Here is a 21381-nt window from a genome sequence, read left to right on the forward strand (position 1 = left end):
GCTGGATACTCCTGCTTCAGATTGGAAAATGTAGCTTTGGTTTTGAAATCACCGTTGCGGGGTGGGCGTCGATCTTAAAGATCAAGAGCAGGCTATGAAGGCCTAGTGACCTAATGAATACAGTGAATAAGTAATTCATGCAGTTTCCGCGACTTAACCTACCAAACGTATAGATTATATTGGCATTACTTTTATTATTAGGGAAAAGAAGGCAACGCGGTGGGGTTTCCACAGTGCAGCACAGTGCAGCACATGCTACATTCAAAGTACAGTACATGCAATTACATGAGCAAATTAGATATAACAGAATGGAAGAAAATGAAAATACACTCGCCTAGAATTTCATCAATAAAACAAAAAGTACCCAAGTGAATAAATCAACGCCTTTTTATTCAACACATGAGTCCTTAAAGACTGGAAACTCGATACAATTATGCAAAGTTATCGACCCTATCAACCCAGATATCCTCGAGCTCAGCAAAATTCTGGAAATGTAGTGGGCGGTGTTGGTCGTCATAGAAGCGCTACAAGAGAAGCAGACGTTAGTAATCATGTAGACAAATTTGCATAATAAAACCAGCATAGAGGCAAAACTTACCAATGGAGTATCAATCTTCACATAAACAGGTCGCTTTTCCATGCTGCTGAAGGAACTTCCCATAAAGCTATAGTTCCAGACGTTGTTCTCCGGAACCAAAAAGTAACCACGTATCTTATCACTAAGCAGGAGTTGGCACTTCTCCCCCAAGCTGGTTGAGAAGCCTTGAGGTTGATCAGAAGAGGTGTCCTTATTTTCAGCGCCCCATTTATAGCCTTGGGGTGTTAAGGCCCATGCGCTCAGCGACACGGAACCTGGGGTGAACGAGACAGTCATCGTCACCGTTTTCTTGTCCCAGGACGGGTGCGCATTCATGAGACGTGCGTGCTGCGTTACATCCATAGCTGTCATATACGACGGTTCGTTTCCAGAGAGTGTATGAATGATACCAAGGGGCTCAAGAGAGTTGAGATACTCATGCTGGGGAAGTTGTTGCGGCAATTGAATATCACGAGTATTTCCAACTTGTGGAATCATAACGATCGTCCGGATCTCCTTGACTTGATCGTTGTCAGGCGGCGAAGCTCCATAGAGATATCCGGCAACCTGCACTCGAAGATCTGCGATTGTGATGAACCGCTTCAAGACATTCTTTGGCATGATATATGTGTAGTGTCCTTCCTCTTGGATATCATCAGAAGAAATATAGATGTTGTTGGCCCGGGTCCGAAGATTTGAAGTCGCAATAGCCCTAGTCCTCCATTCGGTCTTCGAGGCAAAGGCTTGTTGTTCATACTGAGAAGTAGTCGTGACAACAATTTCTTCTCCTCGGACGTTTTGGGTTTTCGTCGTGACAGCTGTGAGCTGCTTCTGCTCCTCCTGCTGTTTTTCAATTTCGGCGGCCTGCTGACGTTGCATGGACGGCGCGCTAATTTCCATTCCGAGAATGATATCACGAACTTCGCTGCTAGTCAGACTTTGTGTGTTGACGTTATTCTTTTTACCGTAGTCATTAAGAATCAAGTCACGGAGTTGCACTTCAACCTTGATCCAGTCCTCATCTGACAGCGTTGGCCAAATGTGGTGCTCTTGGGTAATAACTGTTTTATCAGGACGAAGGAGGATTTTAGTTTTCTCGGGGTTCACATGGAGGGCTCGTAGTATTAGTACAAGTCGGGAAAACGCAGTGTACGACGATATTGTCTTCAACCACTCATCGTAAAGGTTGAAAAGAACCATCTGTGGCTCGGTTGCACGCAGGATCATGTCCGCAAGCTTTTCGACCTTCATCGCAGCTTGGAAAGGTAGCTGAAGCTCGGACGCCCGGATAGAGATATTGGGGAAATCTAGCAGGTGAACTTCAAGTGGATCGAGAAGGCCCTTCCTTGTGACGATTAGTTGCTTCGGCTGTTCTTCGACTGGCAAAGATCTGATCAGTGCTGCAACTTCCTCCGCCGTTTTCCATTTGGCTAATTGGCCAAGACGTTTTTGGCCTGCCCAGACACTTGTATGGATGATTTTAAGGAAAAGTTGACCTGTGCGTGGATTGAAAATGAAAATGGCACCATTGATTGGTTTTGTCGTCAAATTACCTTCGAATGTTTTATGAATCGTGACACGGTAGACGTTAGTGTCATCAATAAAAAGCTGGATTTGGTTACTAAACAATTCGGAGTAGTTTTGGGAATTCAAGAATTCCTGGTTGCTCTCTGAGGCGTAGAGCTGGAGACCTTTTCGAATACGTTCTCTTAGGACGTACAAGGCAGGATTTGCCTTCATGATTTTGGCCATAGCTTGCTGCACCAGAGCCTTCAAACCAGGGAAGTATTGGCCATAGGCCGAGTATAGGTTGTATGCCAGGTCAATGCCAATCATTAGGCCAGTTGCGGATGGATATATGCTCATGCTGTCTGTTGTATAATCGAGGTACTTGGCACGAACGTACCTCTCGATATCATGAGAATCGTAGTCGCCATAACGCAGCTGTACATCCAACCAAAATTTGTTCGTCGTAGTAGGTTCAATGACGTCCTTGGTGTCAAAAAGAAGAGATGGTCTTGTGACATTCCACTTGTGGGTAGCGAATAGTAGGATATCTGCACATGAGCTATTCATCTTATAAGATTTCCTAGGGTGGATAGTCTCTTTCTGTACAGTTTCGATACCCAACTGCTCCAATTCTTGGTCAAATACTTGACAGAGGTCCATGACAACAGACTCGTGAATCTTTTGCCACAAATGAGCACGGAAGATTTGAATCAATGAAATCTTCAAGGTTGGAATCTTCCCGTGTAGGAATATGCCCGTCAAGTCAAGCTGAACCTGGAAACCCACGTAGACATTTGCACGATTAATTGTTGGTGACCACCACAAGGTAAAGCGACGGTTGGGAATCTGATTCAAACCAGATCTCTGCGCGTTGGTCAACTTCTTGAATTTCATAGATTCTTCAAAACCACTGTTGTGTAGTACAAGGAAATCGTGTCGTAGGTAGAGTTGGTCCTTATCGACTCGGAAGCCAGCCCACTCCGTCATGTCCCGTTCAAGATGGATCCCCTTGATAGCGAAACTATGATCTTGGGAAATAATTCTCTTGACGCCCCTCTTTCGTGCTAGGAGGCTAGGAACTTCTGCCACATTTCCGGATATCCTGGCAGAAAGATGCGATTTACATTCTGCGCCAGCCGGGTTATGCATCTTAGGCTGATCCGTAGAAACACTCAGACCTAGGGACCGTGCCAACACGACGATGTCCCAGAAAAGAGAGGGTGCAATGCGTTCGCTCTCGCTGAAGCCGAACGTATTCTCGTGTTGGCAATACCAACCATCACCATCGATCAGCCCTGCAAGAAGAGCGAGGCGGATTGATCGTGAGTTATTCATGTACACTGAAGGTATATGTTTCTTTTCAACTGCATGGCCGGCTGTGCCACGTGCAACTAACCCTAATTCTTCGAATGCGCGCAGGAGCGAACCTACGCTAGTACTGCTAGTAGGTCGAGTGAGGATATTTCCAAGGATTTGTTCTTCCTCGTGGGGAGCGAGATCCCCATATGCTCGAAATCCCGTCCGCAGGCGGTGTTTATGTCCGGGGACGCGTTCAGTCAAACCCTGAGTTTCATCTTCAATGCGCTCCGTATCAAACAAGTCGACTTCGGGTTCTTCTCCGGACGACGCTTGGTTAATCATGGTCTCTTTACGTAACCCGCCCTTATCCACTACTTGTGCGAGATCCAACCCGGGGCTACGCAGTGACAGAAGGTTCATCGAAGTCATGGCTGAGGATTCAGAAAGAGGATGGCGACTATGGCGGCTTGACGAGGTCTTCGTGCCGGAGGCCAGACCATGTTTTGCCGGTGTCTGAAAGATATGGTGGTGATGTGAGTCGGCTGCTTCTGCTTGCACAGCGGCGAGCCGTTGCTTGAAGATGGTCTGTCGCGCTTCACGGGGGATCGGTCGTTGCGTTTCTCCTTTCGAAGGTAGGCCACTGAGACAAGTGGTGTAACTGGGTAGTGCATGCGATACATGATGCAGATCCAACTCAGCGGCATGGTTGATGAGAAACTCACGGGCTTCTTCTTCAGGACTGGTGTAGATAGTGGTACTCGGGCGAACTCCATCGCATAGCCAAAGGGCAAGGTAATATGGGTCAATTGGTACGCTTTGCTCGGCCAGCTCGAAGCCAGGAGATCTAAAAAGTCGATAAAGATGCATTTCTTCGGGATCAAGAGCAGCAAAATCAGAAGCTGTCATTTCCACAGTGTCATAGTGCTCCGCTACTGAAACTGACGCTCCGCCGCCCTGACCATTTTGGTCTTTCTTCTCGCGGTGAAGAACAAGAATATGGTTTGGCGTTACAACAAGATCTTCTTTTTCTGCGTCAATCTTGATGCGATACAGACGATCACGTCCACTGACAATATTGAAGGCACGCCGGGGTCCGCCGTCGGGGCCAAGCAGCAGGTCTCCTTCTCTCACACTTTCCACTCCAACCTTAGTACCATCGTACCGAAGCAGCTGTGTTCCTTTGGCAAGACAGGCACGTTCCCAAAACAATCCCTCCCATGAAGGGAATGCGGTCGCCTTGAACAGGGTGTGCTCCAGGATCGTTTCAACACCCCCGAGGGCCTGAATAACGTCGGTTCGATAGGCATTGAGGTTCCACAATTTACCGTCATGCCTCTGACTTGTCCACCAGAAAGGATTGCTCTTCATCAATTGGTAAGTTTTGAACTCGGTTCGAGTGCGGAAACCTTTGTCGAAACTAAGAGTACTTCGGTCTTTTTGGAAAAGTGTATTGATACGCGGAAGGCCGCGATCCCAACTGTCTTCCAAATCCTCAAGTGTCAGTCGTCGATTTTGTTGATTTGCCTCTTGTCGCTTCTGAGAGTATTCCATCCACACACGTTGCGAGTCGGTAAACTCGGCCTCCCAAGGTATTATATATCTAAAGATGTTAGGGATCAAAGTTTCCTCATCGTGGGACATACCCGCTCGGTAGTGGGTGACGCCAGTGTCAGTCTGCTTCCACCAACGTTTGTCGCTGGCCGGAATAAGTATGTGAGAGCCGGAAATCATTCCCAGGCCTCCCAATTCCTTTGGGGTGTAGAATACGGCCGGAGGGAAACGAGACGGCATTTTCGAGTTCAGGCCGATCTTAACCCGGGTTTGGATTTTGGTTTCGCATTTAACTATCGTATCCAAGAGGTTAACAGTTGACACCGCGGCTTCTCGATAATATGTGAACAGAGCGATCAAACTCGTATTCCACTTATTGGCAATCTTAGTAAACGTAGTCGAGCCAGACGACATTAGAATTTGCCTGATCCGATTGTTGAACTTCTGGATATCCTCTTCCGTGACTTGCAAGAACGCGTATGCAGTTCGTTCTTTGGTCGTGTTATTGGCCAACGACCAGACACTGTCTTTAACTTGGAACTCGTCATTCTGGTTGCGGATCTTCGGTAAAATGCGGACCTCGAATCCACACATCGAAAATAGCAGGTTTGGATTGTCCTTGCTATACACACTAGCAAAAGTGTCATCCCACTCAATTGTGGTAATAGATCTTGGAAGGCGGTTCTTTAGATCCCAAAAAACGGCACGACCCAAATTAACGTCATGTCTCATCAACCGCATTCTCGAGTCCCTAGGCCAACACTTTTTATTTTTATACCCGATCACGTTTTCGAAATTCGGGTCTGGCTGCTCGGTCAAAAATCTTTGAATAAGGTCTCGCGATTCATCGGCCGAGAATCTTAGGAACACCCAAATTTTGTCAATATATCTTGTGTAGAGACGAATAGGGTGTCTAGTTTCAGTTGCCCGGTCTCTAAACTGTAAGAAATCATTTGGGCTCTGGGGAGGACCTGCAATTTCGCTGGCTCGTTGCAAGCCCAACAGGAGCAGATCGATCACGAGACCATAATACTGGAAGACAAAGCCAGAGAATTGGAGGCCACGGATCATACCGTAACTATTGGTATGATTCATGTCCTTGTAGTTGAGCTGAACATTATTTTTTGACGTGATGTAATCAGCCAAGTTGTGGTCCATAATGAGTCGGAGGAGTCGATTAAGTAGGGTGAGGTCAATTTTCTCATAAACTTTAGATAGCTCTGTCTCAATCATAACATTACACTCGCCATCGGCAGTTTCCCAAACATTCGATAGGTTGTTAATTCCTTGAGCCCATTTGTACGTGAGCAGAGGGGGCACCTCGGAATCCGATGGTTTGATCCAGGCTGGAAATAGGTGACGCTGATCCGCTTGGTACCAAAGATATTGATCCAAGTACGCATCGGTTATTTTCTCAATGGGCTCGATGTCGTACACCGGGTTGATGTTGGAATAGTTGTCGTTCATGTCGATACCAACTTCCTTGAAAGCTCGCTGTGTGAGAAGAAATCTCTTAATTCTCGCAAGGGTTGTGCCTGGGGAATCATAGGCTTGTTCAATTAGAGCAAGTTCTTCCCGCTGGCTTTGATTCAGGCGGCCCTTAACAGAATATGCCTCGCGCAAACGCTCGAGGGCCAAAATTAAAATCTTTGTATCATGCTTGTAAGATACGCTGGGGAATGGAATAGGGGAGAATTTTCGAGATTCCAGCCAATGGACAGTGGTAGTATAAATGGCGACAGCTTCCTCCGAAGAGACGTAAGGGCCGTCTTTCAGATAGTTGTGTTGTCTCTCTTGTTCAGCTTTGAGCCAGAGTCGCGTGAGTCGTCCGAGGTTTTTCTTAGCCACAGTCTTATCAACCGTTGCTCCGCGCCGAATACGCTCTCGATTGTAGTGGGCAACGGAAATCCACCAATCCGCCTTACTCTTAACATACCTTAGGATGATGTTCTCGATAGGAGCAGGAAGTCCCGGCACTTTCCAAGGGATGTTACTCTTCCAGCATCTCCAAGCCTCCGAGAGATGTTGTAAAACGGTGTTGACCTTATTTTGTTTAATGCCTTCGGGCATCATGTCCATAAGATCTGCCATTACGGAAGCACGAAGTTCAAGATCGAAATGGGACTCAACACGTTGCTTCGTAACAGTCTTCGCGACGCCTTTGCTGTGACGCCCTTCAAATTGACGAGAGAGTAAGTTTCCGAGCCAACGCTCCAGGAGCGGAATAATCCCTCTCAGGAAAAAGAGCCAAACCCTCCAAGCAGGTGCCCAGAATCCACATCCAGGGCCCTTTCCGACTGGACCGGAATTAAAGCGATAGTATATGAGATGCTTCAAGTCTTTGCAAGATCTGATCTGGTGCATGAGCTTGTACTTGTATCTGTACATGCCGGTCAGCTGGCCAACATGGTTGAAAGCGTAAAGGATGCCGTCGGCCAGTTGGAAAGCATCGATATTACCCAAACGGTATTGAACTTGGGCATCAACGATCAGCTTTGTCAGGCGAAGAATCTCTCGCATTAGATGGAAAGCATTCCCAAAGCGGGACTTTTTTCTCTCCTTTGTCGTCAAAGTCTTCACTGGTTTCAAATTGAAGTTATAGTCCAGATGTAAATAAGTCAAATTTTTGCGATGAATCAACAGGTTCAACATGTTAAATCCTTGGCGACAGACTTGGAGCCCAGCTTCCACCCAATCGATGGTTGTTTGTTGGAAGAATTTTGTGCCTTTCAACGTCCTCAAAAGATTCTGCTTGCTTTGCGCCTTAGGTTTCTTCCGGTGTAACTCGTTCAAAACGTAAGTCTTTAAAAGCTTCTGGTATGAGACACGGACCTTTACAGGTTGGCCTGGCGGACAGTGCTCCAGGTACCATTGCTTCACAAGTGGTACGTCCTGTGCCCGAACCATTTTACCAGAGCGCCGGTCAAATGGGTATGGCGCCCACCAAAGAGCGATTGCTGAGGCCGTTTCACTGGTGTACAACTCTTCGTCGCCCAAGAATGGCTCAGCATTTCCCGGAAGTGTGAATTCATCCTCGTCATTTCCAGCTCCAAAAATTTGATCTTCGTGGCTGACAGTTATGTTCTTGGGGGCGACGGAACGGGACGATATGGGATTAATGACAGGGTCAAAATAAAATGCAGGGAGGTTAGGTTCTGACCGGACATAAACGATCTGAGGATAAGAGTACCAAGAGAGCTTGACACTTCGTGGTAACGAGTTATATACGTAAGGGAAGGCGACTCGGTATTCCGTTCGGATTGGAGCTCTGAAAATGATACGATCTATCGCATTGAATTCGCCAAAATCTTCATCATTTGGGTCGACGTCTTTATATAACGGCTCAAATCGGGGGCCGCCAGGGATCGCCACATTAAGAGCTTTTGCGGTTAAAAAGCTGTTCAGATCGAACATGTGGAAATAATTATTGTCTACTACGTCGCTAAGTAATTGACGACTTAAGCGATATAGCGTTGCCATTTGGGGAAGTGTCAAATTCCACTCCTTATAGCTAGGGCCATTCACGTGGGGAGTATCAAGGAGTGGACGATGATCGTAAAACCACTCGAATACAGGACTATCTTCAGATTCGTCAAGTTCCATCTGAATGGGTTCCAAAGGTTCGACATCTTCAATGTTTTCCGACCATGACAACGGTGGCTCTTCATCATCGAAAGGAGGAAAACGCATTCTTTTGAAGTGCCGACGGTCGCTTTTCTCTCGTCGCATCGTCATCCACATTGTAGCCCATTGCGCATGAAAGACGGGTTCAATAACTCGGGGGATCTCGTTGACTAAGGTCAAGCAGCCATTCACATGATAAAGCACCTTAACCTCCCGAGCGGACTCCCAAGGCATCGGCATATTTTCCAGCAACTTGAGCACGGCATGAGGCATGAATTTTAATGCTCCCAAGTAGCTCCTCTTGTCGGTGCTGAACTTTTTCTGTGACACATCTCCTATATCCTTCACAATCTTCCGTAAATGTTCTGGTGGCAGATCTGACTTCTGGCTTTCTACAAACCCGGCTTTCCTCTTCTCCCCGAAACGGTTTCGTTGCGTCCGCAGCCATTCGGTTTTCTTTTGGGCAAACTTTGCAACCAAGGGGTCGGCTGGGGGCCGGTATCCGGGAGGTGGGGGAGCAATAGGCATCGACGGGGGAGCTGCAGCTCCCCATCCCGGAGGCGGAGGAGGAGGAAGAGATGCCATGGTGAGCGCGAAAGGCACCAAATAACCAAGTCTACCTCGCCTCTAGCTGATGATGGCAACTCAGGCGAAAATGCAGGTTACGTCCAGCTTCACCATCAGTAAACAAATGTCTTCGATGTCCAGGAAAACATCCAAATGCGCCGTAATGATTAACAAAGATTCCAACGCGACAGAGTAGATCAGAAGGTCTCCCGCGTGGATAAGACTGGGATGTTTGTTCATCCTTCGACATCTGAAGCAACGCGTTGGAAGAAATCCTCCAGGTGGCGGCTGAAGTACGAAATCCGCTAATCCATATTTAGATTAGTGTCTTCTCGCCAAATCGTTTAGCGTACGTCCCGAATTTGCATGCAACACACACACAAAATCGAATCGAACGTTGAAAAGCCAGACGACGACAACGACAACGACGCGCCATCTCCCCGAGCCAGAGCTTAGCGACAGCAGCGATTAGAGGACAGTCACAATGGCAAATACCAGACTTCAATACGTAAGTGAAATGGATAATCGCTACGATAGCTACAGAAAACTAATTTACTTTTTCTCCGGATAGCGACGACGGAATCCGTATGTACAAATTCTCCATCTCGAACCGCTGCGAAATCTATCGCCTTGGTGGATGGAATTTATAACATAGATGGTGGTTCTGACAAATGGGTGAATCAGGTACAACACACGGTCAAACAAAGTCCGCATCATCAAGACCCCAGGAGGCAAGCTCCGATACCTTCACATCAAGAAGAAGGGAACAGCGCCAAAATGCGGTGACTGCGGTATCAAACTCCCAGGCGTGAGTCTCATCTAGCGAGTTCCTATATTTTTGTGGCATTTTTTGGCATTTTTTGGCATCAAATCGGGGGGAGATGTGTATGAAACAGTTTGGACGGACATCTTTTCAACCCAGATAAAGGACACTGGAAAATTCCGATTCGGATTACGTACGGCACGCTAGAACTATCGCCAGGTTACTGATCTTGTTTCTTCTTTTTTTAAAAACATCAGGTTCCCGCCCTCCGACCCCGCGAATATTCTCAGATCTCCCGACCCAAGAAGTCTGTGTCCCGTGTCTATGGCGGCTCCCGCTGCGGTGGTTGCGTCAAGGACCGCATCGTCCGTGCTTTCCTTATCGAGGAGCAGAAGATCGTGAAGAAGGTGCTGAAGGAATCACAAGAAAAGGCTGCTGCTTCGTCGAAGAAGCGTTAATCTAGTGAAGGTGGGAGGTGGGAAGTTGCTGTGGATATTGTTCGATTGTTCCGGCGTTCCGAGGGACGAAAATGGCGGGAAACCACGACATACGGAAGGGTCAGTCATGGCTGTGATTTTTCTTTTTTCTTTTTCCTTTTTTTTTTTTTTGTTTTCTGTTGTGCCATTGATGTGATCTTATTCCAGTCAATGATGGGTTGAGTTTGCTTGGTTCTGGAATGTCCCCAGGTTTCCGCCGAGATAGAAGTGTAGGCAAATTTTCAATCCATCACATATACATTCAAAAATAAATTTAACGTCATTTCATCCTATGATTCAGCTTCTCTATTCACTGATATTTCACATTTCCGGTTATTCGCCCCTTCTGATTCCGACTAACAATGTTTCCTTTCCAACCCTTCTTTTCCTAAGGGCTTATTTGTCTGTTTCTCGCAAGGAGATAGGCAGTCAACGCATATGAGTTCCTCAACAGTCGACCAATCAGCTATCTAGCTAGGTAGTTGATGTCTTATTCCCATTACAGAAAAACCACAGTCGTACTGTGAGACCGGTCCAGGTTCGTACAAGTCAAGACAACCCTTATTGTCGTAGGATATATCAAGGTTCAGATTTTCCATCCTAGAGCTACGTCGTTGCCAGTCCCAGGAAAATTTTGTGCAACCCAAAAATATCCAATGCTCGCGAAGTCCCAACTTTTTCGAATTGTTTCACCCTACCCGTGGACGTTTTTGATGATATCAACACCACGCAGTGTGTAATCTTTCGCGCCCTGTCCGGCTTCAGGAATATTTCAGTTGAGGATAAGTGTCGTACATCCCAGCGGGTGACTACAGCGACAATAAAAACTAGTTTAGTTCCGTGAGGCTCGGTGTTTTCTAATTTGAGGCTACCATGCAAAACGATGCAGGGCTAGCCTCACAGGTATTGGTGAAGCAGATGCCAGGCTTGGTCTATGCATCCCCGGGAGGACGGGTAACTGTGAACCTGGAATGAAATAGTAGCCCTGCTTTATTTGTGCAGTGGTCGCAGCCTTACCACAACAGTCCTACTGCAGAAAGCCAACATTGATGCGTCACCCTTCCTTTGCATAGAAATGTGGGACGCTTTACTTGCAATACTTACAACGCGACCATTGAGGAGTACAGCTACTTATCTGCGCATGGGAAATTGACAGATGACAGCTTGCTAATATGCAACTATGTCTTAAAGACATGCAAGGTAATGCAAGCAATTTGAACGGCTATTGTATCTTGAGCTGTCGGTTACATAGCTGGAATTTGTTTCTCTTTACGCACAGATCAATTATCCCGTATTCCCAAACCGATGCAATGAGGTTGGTCTGTGACCGTCAGCGATGTCCCCGTTGGCTTCCTCAACTCTGTGGCAAAGAAGGAACTGGTCCCGGATAAATAATTATTTTGGGTAAAAAGGGAACATCCATGGGTAATTGTGAAAGGGGAGCACCAACATACAGCAGCTGGTATGCCCTTTTGTATGCCTCGCATTTTACCCGCGGGAAGCAGCATTCTGCAGACACATAGATATCATGGTCTCAAGGTACATGTGCACGTATAGTAGTGTCCAAGAAGTTAGTGTACTAGGGGCTCAGTGCCGAGCATCCCCTCATATACCATACCCCTCTTCTTTGAAGTTCTTCCTTGATTCCTCAACCACTCAACATCCACACTATAGGCCAAAATATGCCTTTCAAATCAAGAACATTGTGTAAAGAGCATTTTCCAGCTATTATATGAACAGGAATATTCATTTCTATCTATTACTCGGACTTTGAAATTACTCTGCTCTATTATATTCTCTATTATCTATTATGAAAATGTAGAAAGAAGAAGAATATATAAACTTGAAAAAATAATCTAAAAGATGTTCTACACTCTCTACTTATAATTAATTATATCTTATTCTTTATATAGAGAAATATTTATTTTTTTTATGCTCTATTCATCTTTTTTACATCTTTAAAATACTGTAAAATAATATATTTTCAAATCTCTAAGAAAGTTATTTAAAGCCTATATATAAGAAAATTTGAAGAGTTTTTTTAATATCAGATAAATTAAACTGAAAATTTTATATTTATTTTAATATCTGAATAAATTTTAAAAAGCATATTAAAATTATACTTTTTTTGAATATTCTCACTTATATTTATATTTTTGAGAAATGTAAAATTGCTCTTTGAGTAGAGAATAATACAGTAATACTAGATATTAAAAACTGATAAAAAATTGAATAAAAATTGATAGCTGAACTGAATAAATTAATCTATATAAAACTCTGATTTAAATTCTATAGAGAATCTCAGAGTAATTATAAAACAGTGAATTTTAAAGATTAAATATAGAATATAGTCTGAAACAAAGATGAGAAAAGAATTATAAAAGATATAAGATTCAATTATATAGAAGAAGATACAGACTTTAATACAATTAATTTTATAAAAATTACAGACTGTGATTAAAATCAAGAATGAATCAACTATAAATATTAAAGAAGGAAATATATATAGATATTTCCTATTGATTTTTAGCTATCTAAATCATGTATGTAAAGATATAATGAATACTTGATTGACATTTTATTTCATATTAAGAGCAGATGGGTAGAATAGATATTCTCAGCACTGAATCCGTGCCACTATTATTTCCTATGATATCACCTATACGACGTATTGTTTGTAGACTGGCCGCCGGGACCATGAATTTCACATTTGGTCCCATTTGGTCTGGTCCCATACATTTCTTGGCGTGAATCCCGCTGGGACTGGCTATCAAAAAAACATGTAAAGTGACTATATATCAGATCTTAAAATGGAACCATGACTTGAAAAAAATGAGAAAGTGGTCCCATTTGGTCTCATTTAGTCCCATTCTTGGCATAAAGTTACTATTTTTAGACATTTTAAGGTTTTTTTTAGACTATTTTTAATTTTTTAAAAAGTAACACTTTTTGATAATGCTTAAATGAGATTTAAAGTCATTTAAAGCAATAAAAATAATTTAAATTGAGAAGTGGAAATCATGGTCCCATTTGAAAAATGTGACAAGAGTAGACAGTAAGTCCCACTGGGACAGTATGGGACTACTATCTAATGTTAAAACCGTGTAATGGGATCAGTCGAATTGGTAATGAGACTATCAAAAAATCTGGTCCTGGTCCCAGACACGGTCACACGGTCAGTCTAATTGTTTGGCAGGATGGGATGGATAGTATAGCTCTGGCATTTATATAACTGCGCCAATTTCGGAGGCCAACATTTTCCCTCAGATGATCACCATGGTTTTATTTTGTGTTAGTGTTGAAGCTCTCTGCCTTGCGCGAAGAGAAAAGGGGATCGGATCGCAGTCGAAATTTCGTGAAAAGCTTATTATGCATCACATCCGTCCGCCAGCGAATGGTAGCAGCGATCTCCGGGATGGGCCGCTATGAGCCCTAGCTGCAGCCAAGGATTCGTCTTGCGCACCGCTAAACCAGTGTTCAATATATAAAAAATCATTGAGGATCGGATCGCTGGACTTTTCGAGGATGCAATACCGATTCCCATCTGTTCATGCATATGGCTTTGTCGGGGAAGGTGGAAGCGCCACCGTGCCAAAGACTAAAATAACATTAGCCACGGATCTCCCGTTCCCGAAAACCCTTTGCTTAAAGGTGGGCCTTTCGTGGCCATTAAGCCAATAGAAATGTCGTATAGGCGCGTCAGAGACGTTTATGGCGGCAATTGGAAACTACAACCTCGCTGTGGAGATGGAGTATTAGGAGCAAGCTTCAATAAATTGGGATCCTAAAGCTCAATTCCCCCTTTGTTACTACGAAACCTGACAGTCAATGAACATCATTTTCATACTAAATTTTACAATACATGAATCCGTGCAAAGCCGTGATGATCGATGTCTATGACGTTCTAGACCAACCAATACAGTTGATTCTCCATGATATTTTTGATGCGACAATCTAAGTATGGGCACAACCTAGGTAATGCTATGACCCTTAAAAGACCACTAATGTACGCGAGCTATGTAAAATTGCGTTTAGAGCCTTGCGATAGTCGCTTCCGGTGCTGTATGCCACACTCTGCCAACCTCCCAGATCTATAAAGTCGATCAATGAGGTATTTCCTAGTATATGTTGCTGTAATTATGTCAGTATGTTTAAGACATAGTTAATTAACCAACATAGTGGATTTCCCACGGGAGTATAATGGCGATATTACCCTAATGACGGTGTGAATTGCTGCTCTGTTGAAGGTAGGGGTCCCCGCCCGGCAACCGAGTAAACCAGATGCGCAAGCTCTGAATGCAAAAAGTGGAAATGTGATTCCAAAATGGATCATCCCCTTTGCAAGCCAGTGAGTGATATGGCAGTATGTTCGCATTAGTTGAATTCCAAGCCCTCCAAGTGAGATGTGGCGATGGAAGAATAATAGTCCTCTTTCATAACACTAAATTGTCACGAACTGCATGGTAATGGGGGGAATGGCTTCAAATTAATTCCTCTATTAGCTAATTCTAAGTAACCGTGGGCTAGACAGCAGCCAGGTGAAAAATTACCAAGCCCATCTAGAATTGGTTATGTAGGTACTGTACATGTGCCCCCGGGTACTCATGCGCTAATGGTGATTCGTACCAGGTAGTGTAACAACCTAAAACGCCAGCTTTAACGCAACGGGGCCCAAAGGGTTCTGTGGTTAGCCTGTATGTAACTGGTAGATCGTATCTAGTGGTTGTGATCTCCCCGCTTGGTGCCCACTGCCCAGACGTGTGCTATGATAGGGCGTCTGAGCCTTTTCAACATTGTCCTGAACCATCCTCAGAAATGGTGAAATTACCGGCTCTCGGATCAACGGTAACGACATCCTGCCCTGGGCGCCGCCTTTCACATATTATGAATTTATACCCAATCAGGTCTAAATCACAGAATTTAAACGATCATCCCCGCAGTTCGACGCAGTTCCATTTCTTCGACGCGCGGGTATCACTGACAAAACCGCTTCCCCCCGCCCATTTTCTTTGTTGTCCCTCGCCATAAATTTGGGATTCATGCAAAGTCGCGGATGGGAAAGCCGAGCCAGTCAGGTATGAACGTGGGCGCGGCAAGTCTGGGGATGGATCGAGCGAGGGTGACTCTGTGGATTTCTGGAATATCAGCCCCAGCCGTATGCCGTACTGTGGATGATCAACGGACCCGGTGAACCCATTTTGGCTCAGAAGCAGCAAGGGCTCTCAGACCACTTGCAGGGATTGATGGTCCAAAGCCTATCCCCCAGAATACGTGTCTGGACGGTGCTTACCTACCTCCCAACGATGTAATAAAGTGGCCTGGAGAACAGTAGCAAAGCAACCTTTATGATACGTCATAGCAGCATGAGATCCAAAATGATGTAGTTGGGGATCGAACGCTGCTCCGACAGCTGGGGTCCAACCCCCGATGCTTGGCGTGCGAAAACGTTGATCGGACACGCTAGTTACGGAGTAGACAGGATGTTGGGATACTAGGGCACCATCCCTGGACCCCAAGGGCAAACAGTCCACAGAAAGCCCTGAGGCGGGGAATTACCAATAGCCTCTTCATAGTGCGGTGGTGATAATATATGGTAATAATATATCCACTCCCACATACCCAAGATTACTTCTTGACGCGGAGCCGAGATATTAATCTTCGGAAATACCGCTTCATTTGTTAGAGATCTGCCGTCAAGGTGCTGCCCAACTTTACCACACCCTCCCTTTGGGCCTTATAGACGAAGGGTTGACTGCTATGGATGAAACTGACAACAAACATAAACACACATGGATGTTAGGAAAAGAAGGGAAAATGAAAATGAAAAGGACAAATAAAGTTATATGCAAAAGAGCTAAAATCGATATTCTTCAGTCAGAAAACAGGGGATGCACAACAAATTCTGTAAACATCCCGTCTATTGTAATGTACACGCTGTGAATTGCACTCAAAGGAAACGGGCCGTGTCGATCATAGTGCGGAATGATAATCAGGAAAAAAAAAAGGATATCAACTCCAAGCAACCTGCAAATCATCAGCGATGTAAAAACAATGAAAATACACACCAACCCTAGAAATACTTTAACCGTCCCGCCAGGAGAAAACCTAACCCAAAGCCAGTAGAGCCAAAAAAAATTCGAGAGTTAAGCGGTCGCGAACTTGATATGTGCGCCAAGGAAAGATAAACCAAAAAAAGGGGGAAAAAGGGAATTAATAATGTACAGTACATCATGCCGTTGAAAGAGGGGGGATCAAAACTGGCACAAAATAGCACAAGTTGATTCGTTCAATTTAAGTCTACATCATGTGTCGTTAAGACAAGGTTAAATTCATTGCTCTCTGGAAATAAGGGATAGGAAAAAGAGCTATTGTCGCCCAACCCCGAGTCCGGATGCGTGTCGATCACACTCTGGAGGCCAAAGCTATCCGATGCGAAACCGTTTGAATGGTCAGAAAATATCTGGTGAGGGTAATGAAGGTTACGAATCGCAATATTGTCATCCCGGGGTTGGTAGTAACAGCCAGCGACTCCCCTGTTAGCCGTTTGCTCCACATGAGGCTCCTGGTTAACACGCCTCATTTTGGCATTTCTCTTGGCAGCCTTGCCGCCTTTCGCCCCAGAGCTTTGGCGTTGAGGAGCCGGATGTTCTGATTTTGAAGACTTTTTGTGTGTCCCCAATTTTCGGTATCTTGTCGTTGACTGCACTCCGTTTTGGAGAGCTTCTTTGGTAAGGACCCATACATTCGCCGTTTTCTTTGGGGTTCCATCAGGAGATGAGGTATCTTTCACACCCTCGAATGCCTATGATAGAGTCAGTAAGTAAGAAGATATTTGAAAGGTATGAGGGCAAAACACAGGGGGAGTAAACTTACCGCATTCATTGAAAGGTTATGCCTTATGCTGTTCTGCCAGCCTTTCGAATCCGAATTCCTTGCCTTCTTCGTGTTCTTTTCGAACCATTCGTAAATCTCTTTCAGAGCCATCTTATTGTCAGGAACAGACTGAAGTGCTCGCCATATCAGTTTGGAGTAGGGCTCATCCGACTTTTCATCATCAGTCTCTCCACCGGACAAATTGTGGCCTGTGGAAGCCGTCGTGGCCTCTGGACTAAACTGCACATTACTAGACCTTTCCGATGGGCTAGACACGCGCGAAGGCTCTGGCGACCATGGAAAACCAGTGGCCCCTAGGTTCGGACTTAAGCGCTCCATTGATGGCTCCCGTAGATGGGAGAACGTAAATTGCTGACGCGATGGTGCTTGCTGTTCATCATGAAATTGGAGGGGTAAAATGGGAATATTCTCTCCATAGGCTGGTGAAAGCTCGGGATATGACGGCGACTGGCAGAAGTTTTCACTACCAGCTGCCGCACGGTTCTGGCTGAACCTGGAGGCAGTCAGTGGTGACTCAGTCGTAGTATTTTCAACTAGAAGACTGTAGCTTCTAGAATCGAGATTGCAAGCGTAATTAGTGTAATTGGAGTCAGGGGTAAAACTCGGAGCCATGGCGAGCGGGCATGGATGCTGGAGTAGAGCCGATGGACTTTGAACCGGTTTTGGATGTCGCGGAAAATTCGGATCTAGGTGCGACAAGTCGTTATAATTTGATACCGAATTAGAACATGATGAAGAATTAACGAAGTCTCTAGGCCGGGCGGTGTCGGTGAAGGACACAGACTGCTCCAGTGGAGGCGTCCTATAGACCGGAGTAGTCTCAAAGAGAGGATATTGTGCCCCTGGACTTCGCGGTTCGAAATGATGGTAATCACTGTAGTTTCTCATTGTGGCGTTCTTTCTTTGATTAAAGCTAACCTAACAATTTAATTCGCATGTCTTAAATGATGATGAAGTCAGCGGGGTCAATGGGTCTCGGAAAGGTGTGAGTATTAACTGTTGGACTTCTAGAAACAGACTCTGTGAGACAAAGATATGGAGAACAGCAGCGCATTTCCGGAAAGAGGATTCAGGCAGCCCAATGCATAGTTAAACCTATTAATACTTGCTTGTGCCAGCGCATATAGTTAGAGCAACTTTGTTGCAGACAACCTGTACAAATAGGCTCCCTAAGGCAAACAAAGCACGGACTATGATAAATATGAGAGACCATGGCAATCATACTTTCCTGAGAAGCAAACGTTTGTGGAACATGCTGCAGGGCCAATTAATGCCCAGGAATCGCCAAGATTTAGATTTTTGAAATGTGTCAAGCAAGCAAGCAAGCTCGCTCGGTAATCAGTCGCATTGGTTGCAAAACGGGTACGTGCCGGAGCTGCCCTGTCAATAGTTGCTTTTGATAAGAAATATAGGAATGGTAACCTGTGGCCGATCACTGACGATCTGGAAGAGCGCCTGAAGCTAGGATTTGGCTGGGATTGGTCTTGAAGGAAAATCATTATCTGTCAAGCAAACCAAAATATATTTATTGTTCTGCCTTCCTCATCTTCGTTTTTCTTTTTGCCCCTAAAACAAAATCTGGTTATCCTAATGGTTGATTCACCGAAGAGTCCTCAAACTCTTTTGTAGCTGGACTGTCACCGGGAAATCGACCATGCATGCATCACGTCCTTTATGAACTCAGCATGGCTCAGAAATACAGGTTTCTAATTGAAATATGTGATATCTCAAATTTCCTATTGGCTGATGACCACATGAGATCTGGGGAGTTATGTGGCACAGAAGCCTCAACCGTTCTTGTTTATAAATGGTAGACAAGCCCCACGACCTGACAGCATCGCGTGGTTGGGTATAAATTCCGACAGGAGCTGAGTGGGTCATCAAATATTTCGTGTCACATTCAACCAGAGAATAGTAACATTATGCGTTATCGTCATAACAATGGCTTGTAATGCCTGGCCCGATAAAGCTGAATTCTTCGACATTTAGCAGCACAACCCAGGTAAGTGACCCGCCGTAGCTTCCACCACTTCCTCCAACAGCATCTTATGACCCATGTGGGACCCAGACTTACAGAACGGCAGGTCTGTGTAACGAGAAATGTCATACTCATAGTTCTGCATCCCCAATCGTGGCATAACGAAACGATCATTTGCGGTAATATATCTACAAAATCCATGTTAGTTCGGTACATGTAAGCGAAATGGGGATCTAACTCTCATACCTTTTTGAACTGAAAATGAAGTTGAAGAATTCCCTAGGAAGAGTTAATATTGGACTAAACTCGTAGGTAGTAAATGCCACGCTCAGTTATTCATACCTTGTCAAAACTGCTCTTAAAACCTCTTTCTCTCTTTGCGCTGTAATCCCATTCCTTGTCCACTATCCGAAACGCCAAGTCTTCGTAAGGAGGACCAGCAATGAATCGAATAAGACATGTATCCTCTTCGCCAGCTGGGGCAAATGACTGGCCACGTTTCCTGCCGTTTTCCCGCTCTATTTTGTAGGTCGGAGCCTTGGTTTTATCGATCAGGTCGGGGTAGAATATGTTAAATTTATACCCTTGAACAACCTTCGGAGGTGGGTTATCGTAATCGTAGTGTGTTTGATTATATTTATTCCACTCATAACCCATCTGGACGCGATTGAAATATCTCGGTTTGCGAGGCCGGTACTTGTTGGCCCATGTTGGCTTCGCAGCTGTACTCACAGCTTCTTCGCCAGCGAAAATTTCCTCATTCTCGCTGACTCCTCTTGCCACTTCTCGTTCGTACAACGCTCTTGTTGCCTGGGAGAAATCTTCATTCGGAATCGCCGCAAACCGGGATGCAAAATGAGCTGTAGAAATATCTACAGAAGGGGCGGTAACTAGTGTTGACATTTTCTCTATAGCGCGGTGTCGCAGAGGGACAAATCCCATTTTTAGGATCTTTTGGCGATCAAGAGCCTATTATAGTGTTAGATACGATCCATGGGATAAGATCTAAAGCGGTTTGAACGTACCACCTTGCTTAAAAGCGCTTCTTCATCTAGAATATCGAGACTTTTATCTTGTGCTCCTAGGTGCAAAAGGGGTTCAGGGTCAAGGTCTAAAACAGTTTCCTTGTTCAGGATATCGCTCGGCAGCAGGCCACTACTTGCCACCAAAAGAGGCGCCAACGGTGCAAGTTTCTTCTGTACAGCTACCGCTTCTTCCTTTTGCTGGTTCCGAAGCCCGCTGATGCGGCCATCAATGACAGCTTGATAGACCTTTTTCAGTTTCGCACGAGCTTTCCAAACAGTCAAGCTTCTCAAGAGCTGCTCCCAGTAATCCGTGTCGATGGGGTCTTTGGAATCTAGTTTCCGCCGAATTTGGATTTCCAGTGTTTCTAGCTCTTCGTAAGACTTCGGGCCAAGAAGCCTGTTGATATCATCAGCGACAGAATTCATGGCTCGACCTTCCGGACCGAATGGCTGTGACTTCTGTCTGCGGTCTTCACACACTATTTTCATTGTCTATAGGAAAGTCAGCCTCCTACCATAACAACACCGACCAAATGCGATAACAAACCTTCCAAAAATCCCTATTCTTGGGATGCTTCTCCAGTGTCAAAAAAGTATCGATATCTGTCTCGAGGTCGCGTAGTTGATCTGGTAATAAACCTTCGAACACACCTTCTGGATCGATTAGATCAAGTTCGGAAGTTGCTATTTCATCATCCAAGGGATTCCTCGTGGGATCTATAACTCGGAGAGTAATCGTAAGCCAGTCAATTGGCTTTGCGCGTCCTTCCTTCACCCGTATCTCTGCCTTCTTCTTTGCCTGCCTTAATACAAAATCATCCTCTTGGGCCACCCATTCTCGCATTTTTTCATCTTCTTGGAGCTGGTTCAACTGAGTCTGTTCTTTCATGCTCCGCGGATACCGCCCAGACGCACCGCTGTGAGGGAGGGTTCGAGAACGGCCATTCGCCGTGCTGGCTCCGTCCGATTGGCGAGAGAATTTCTCAGGGCGGCGCCACGACGACGGGGAGCGCGATCTGCTCCTCTTGGAACCAGTTCTATCGGGGACTCTGAATGACATTTTTGGAGTTTGTCGTATATGTTTGATTGTTGAGGTGGAGAGGAGACGACGCCACACG

The 21381-nt window shown here is 45.2% G+C and overlaps 5 protein-coding genes across 5 annotated transcripts; 1 reads left to right on the plus strand and 4 right to left on the minus strand.

The window, feature by feature from the left end:
* Nucleotides 1–138: 138 nt before the first annotated feature.
* Nucleotides 139–9365, minus strand: BDBG_04649 (mRNA splicing protein PRP8). The gene is made up of 2 exons (XM_002624739.2): nt 599–9365; nt 139–524 (listed from the first exon to the last, which is right to left on the minus strand). Exons 1-2 carry the CDS (start codon nt 9143–9145, stop codon nt 432–434), a joined length of 8640 nt encoding a protein of 2879 aa, XP_002624785.1. The 5' UTR covers nt 9146–9365; the 3' UTR covers nt 139–431.
* Nucleotides 9270–11492, plus strand: BDBG_04650 (60S ribosomal protein L34). The gene is made up of 5 exons (XM_002624740.2): nt 9270–9357; nt 9448–9635; nt 9699–9712; nt 9812–9935; nt 10148–11492. Exons 2-5 carry the CDS (start codon nt 9612–9614, stop codon nt 10346–10348), a joined length of 363 nt encoding a protein of 120 aa, XP_002624786.1. The 5' UTR covers nt 9270–9357; nt 9448–9611; the 3' UTR covers nt 10349–11492.
* A 2671-nt stretch (nt 11493–14163) lies between these two features.
* Nucleotides 14164–14784, minus strand: BDBG_17154 (uncharacterized protein). Its single transcript, XM_031724938.1, has 2 exons — nt 14580–14784; nt 14164–14497 (listed from the first exon to the last, which is right to left on the minus strand). The coding sequence occupies exons 1-2, from the start codon at nt 14739–14741 to the stop codon at nt 14357–14359; spliced, it is 303 nt and encodes a 100-aa protein (XP_031578641.1). The 5' UTR covers nt 14742–14784; the 3' UTR covers nt 14164–14356.
* A 1868-nt stretch (nt 14785–16652) lies between these two features.
* On the minus strand, nt 16653–18148 carry BDBG_04652 (forkhead domain-containing protein; the record flags this gene model as incomplete). Its single annotated transcript, XM_002624742.2, has 2 exons — nt 16653–17168; nt 17240–18148. 2 exons carry the CDS (start codon nt 18146–18148, stop codon nt 16653–16655), a joined length of 1425 nt encoding a protein of 474 aa, XP_002624788.2.
* A 1260-nt stretch (nt 18149–19408) lies between these two features.
* On the minus strand, nt 19409–21323 carry BDBG_04653 (cactin; the record flags this gene model as incomplete). The annotated part of the gene is made up of 5 exons (XM_031721780.1): nt 19409–19426; nt 19485–19517; nt 19581–20207; nt 20264–20755; nt 20811–21323. The coding sequence occupies 5 exons, from the start codon at nt 21321–21323 to the stop codon at nt 19409–19411; spliced, it is 1683 nt and encodes a 560-aa protein (XP_031578642.1).
* Nucleotides 21324–21381: the final 58 nt, after the last annotated feature.

This window comes from Blastomyces gilchristii (genome assembly GCF_000003855.2).
Source record: "Blastomyces gilchristii SLH14081 genomic scaffold supercont1.9, whole genome shotgun sequence".
NCBI classification, from domain to species: domain Eukaryota; kingdom Fungi; phylum Ascomycota; class Eurotiomycetes; order Onygenales; family Ajellomycetaceae; genus Blastomyces; species Blastomyces gilchristii.

Coding starts and splice junctions, on each gene's coding strand:
- BDBG_17154 (XM_031724938.1), bottom strand. CDS start 14,741: ATGCGAACATACTGCCATATCACTCACTGGCTTGCAAAGGGGATGATC. Junction 14,498..14,579: donor CAATTCACACCGTCATTAGG/GTAATATCGCCA, acceptor ACATAATTACAG/CAACATATACTAGGAAATAC.
- BDBG_04650 (XM_002624740.2), top strand. CDS start 9,612: ATGGCAAATACCAGACTTCAATAC. Junction 9,936..10,147: donor GCGGTATCAAACTCCCAGGC/GTGAGTCTCATC, acceptor TAAAAACATCAG/GTTCCCGCCCTCCGACCCCG.
- BDBG_04649 (XM_002624739.2), bottom strand. CDS start 9,145: ATGGCATCTCTTCCTCCTCCTCCGCCTCCGGGATGGGGAGCTGCAGCT. Junction 525..598: donor TGAAGATTGATACTCCATTG/GTAAGTTTTGCC, acceptor CTTCTCTTGTAG/CGCTTCTATGACGACCAACA.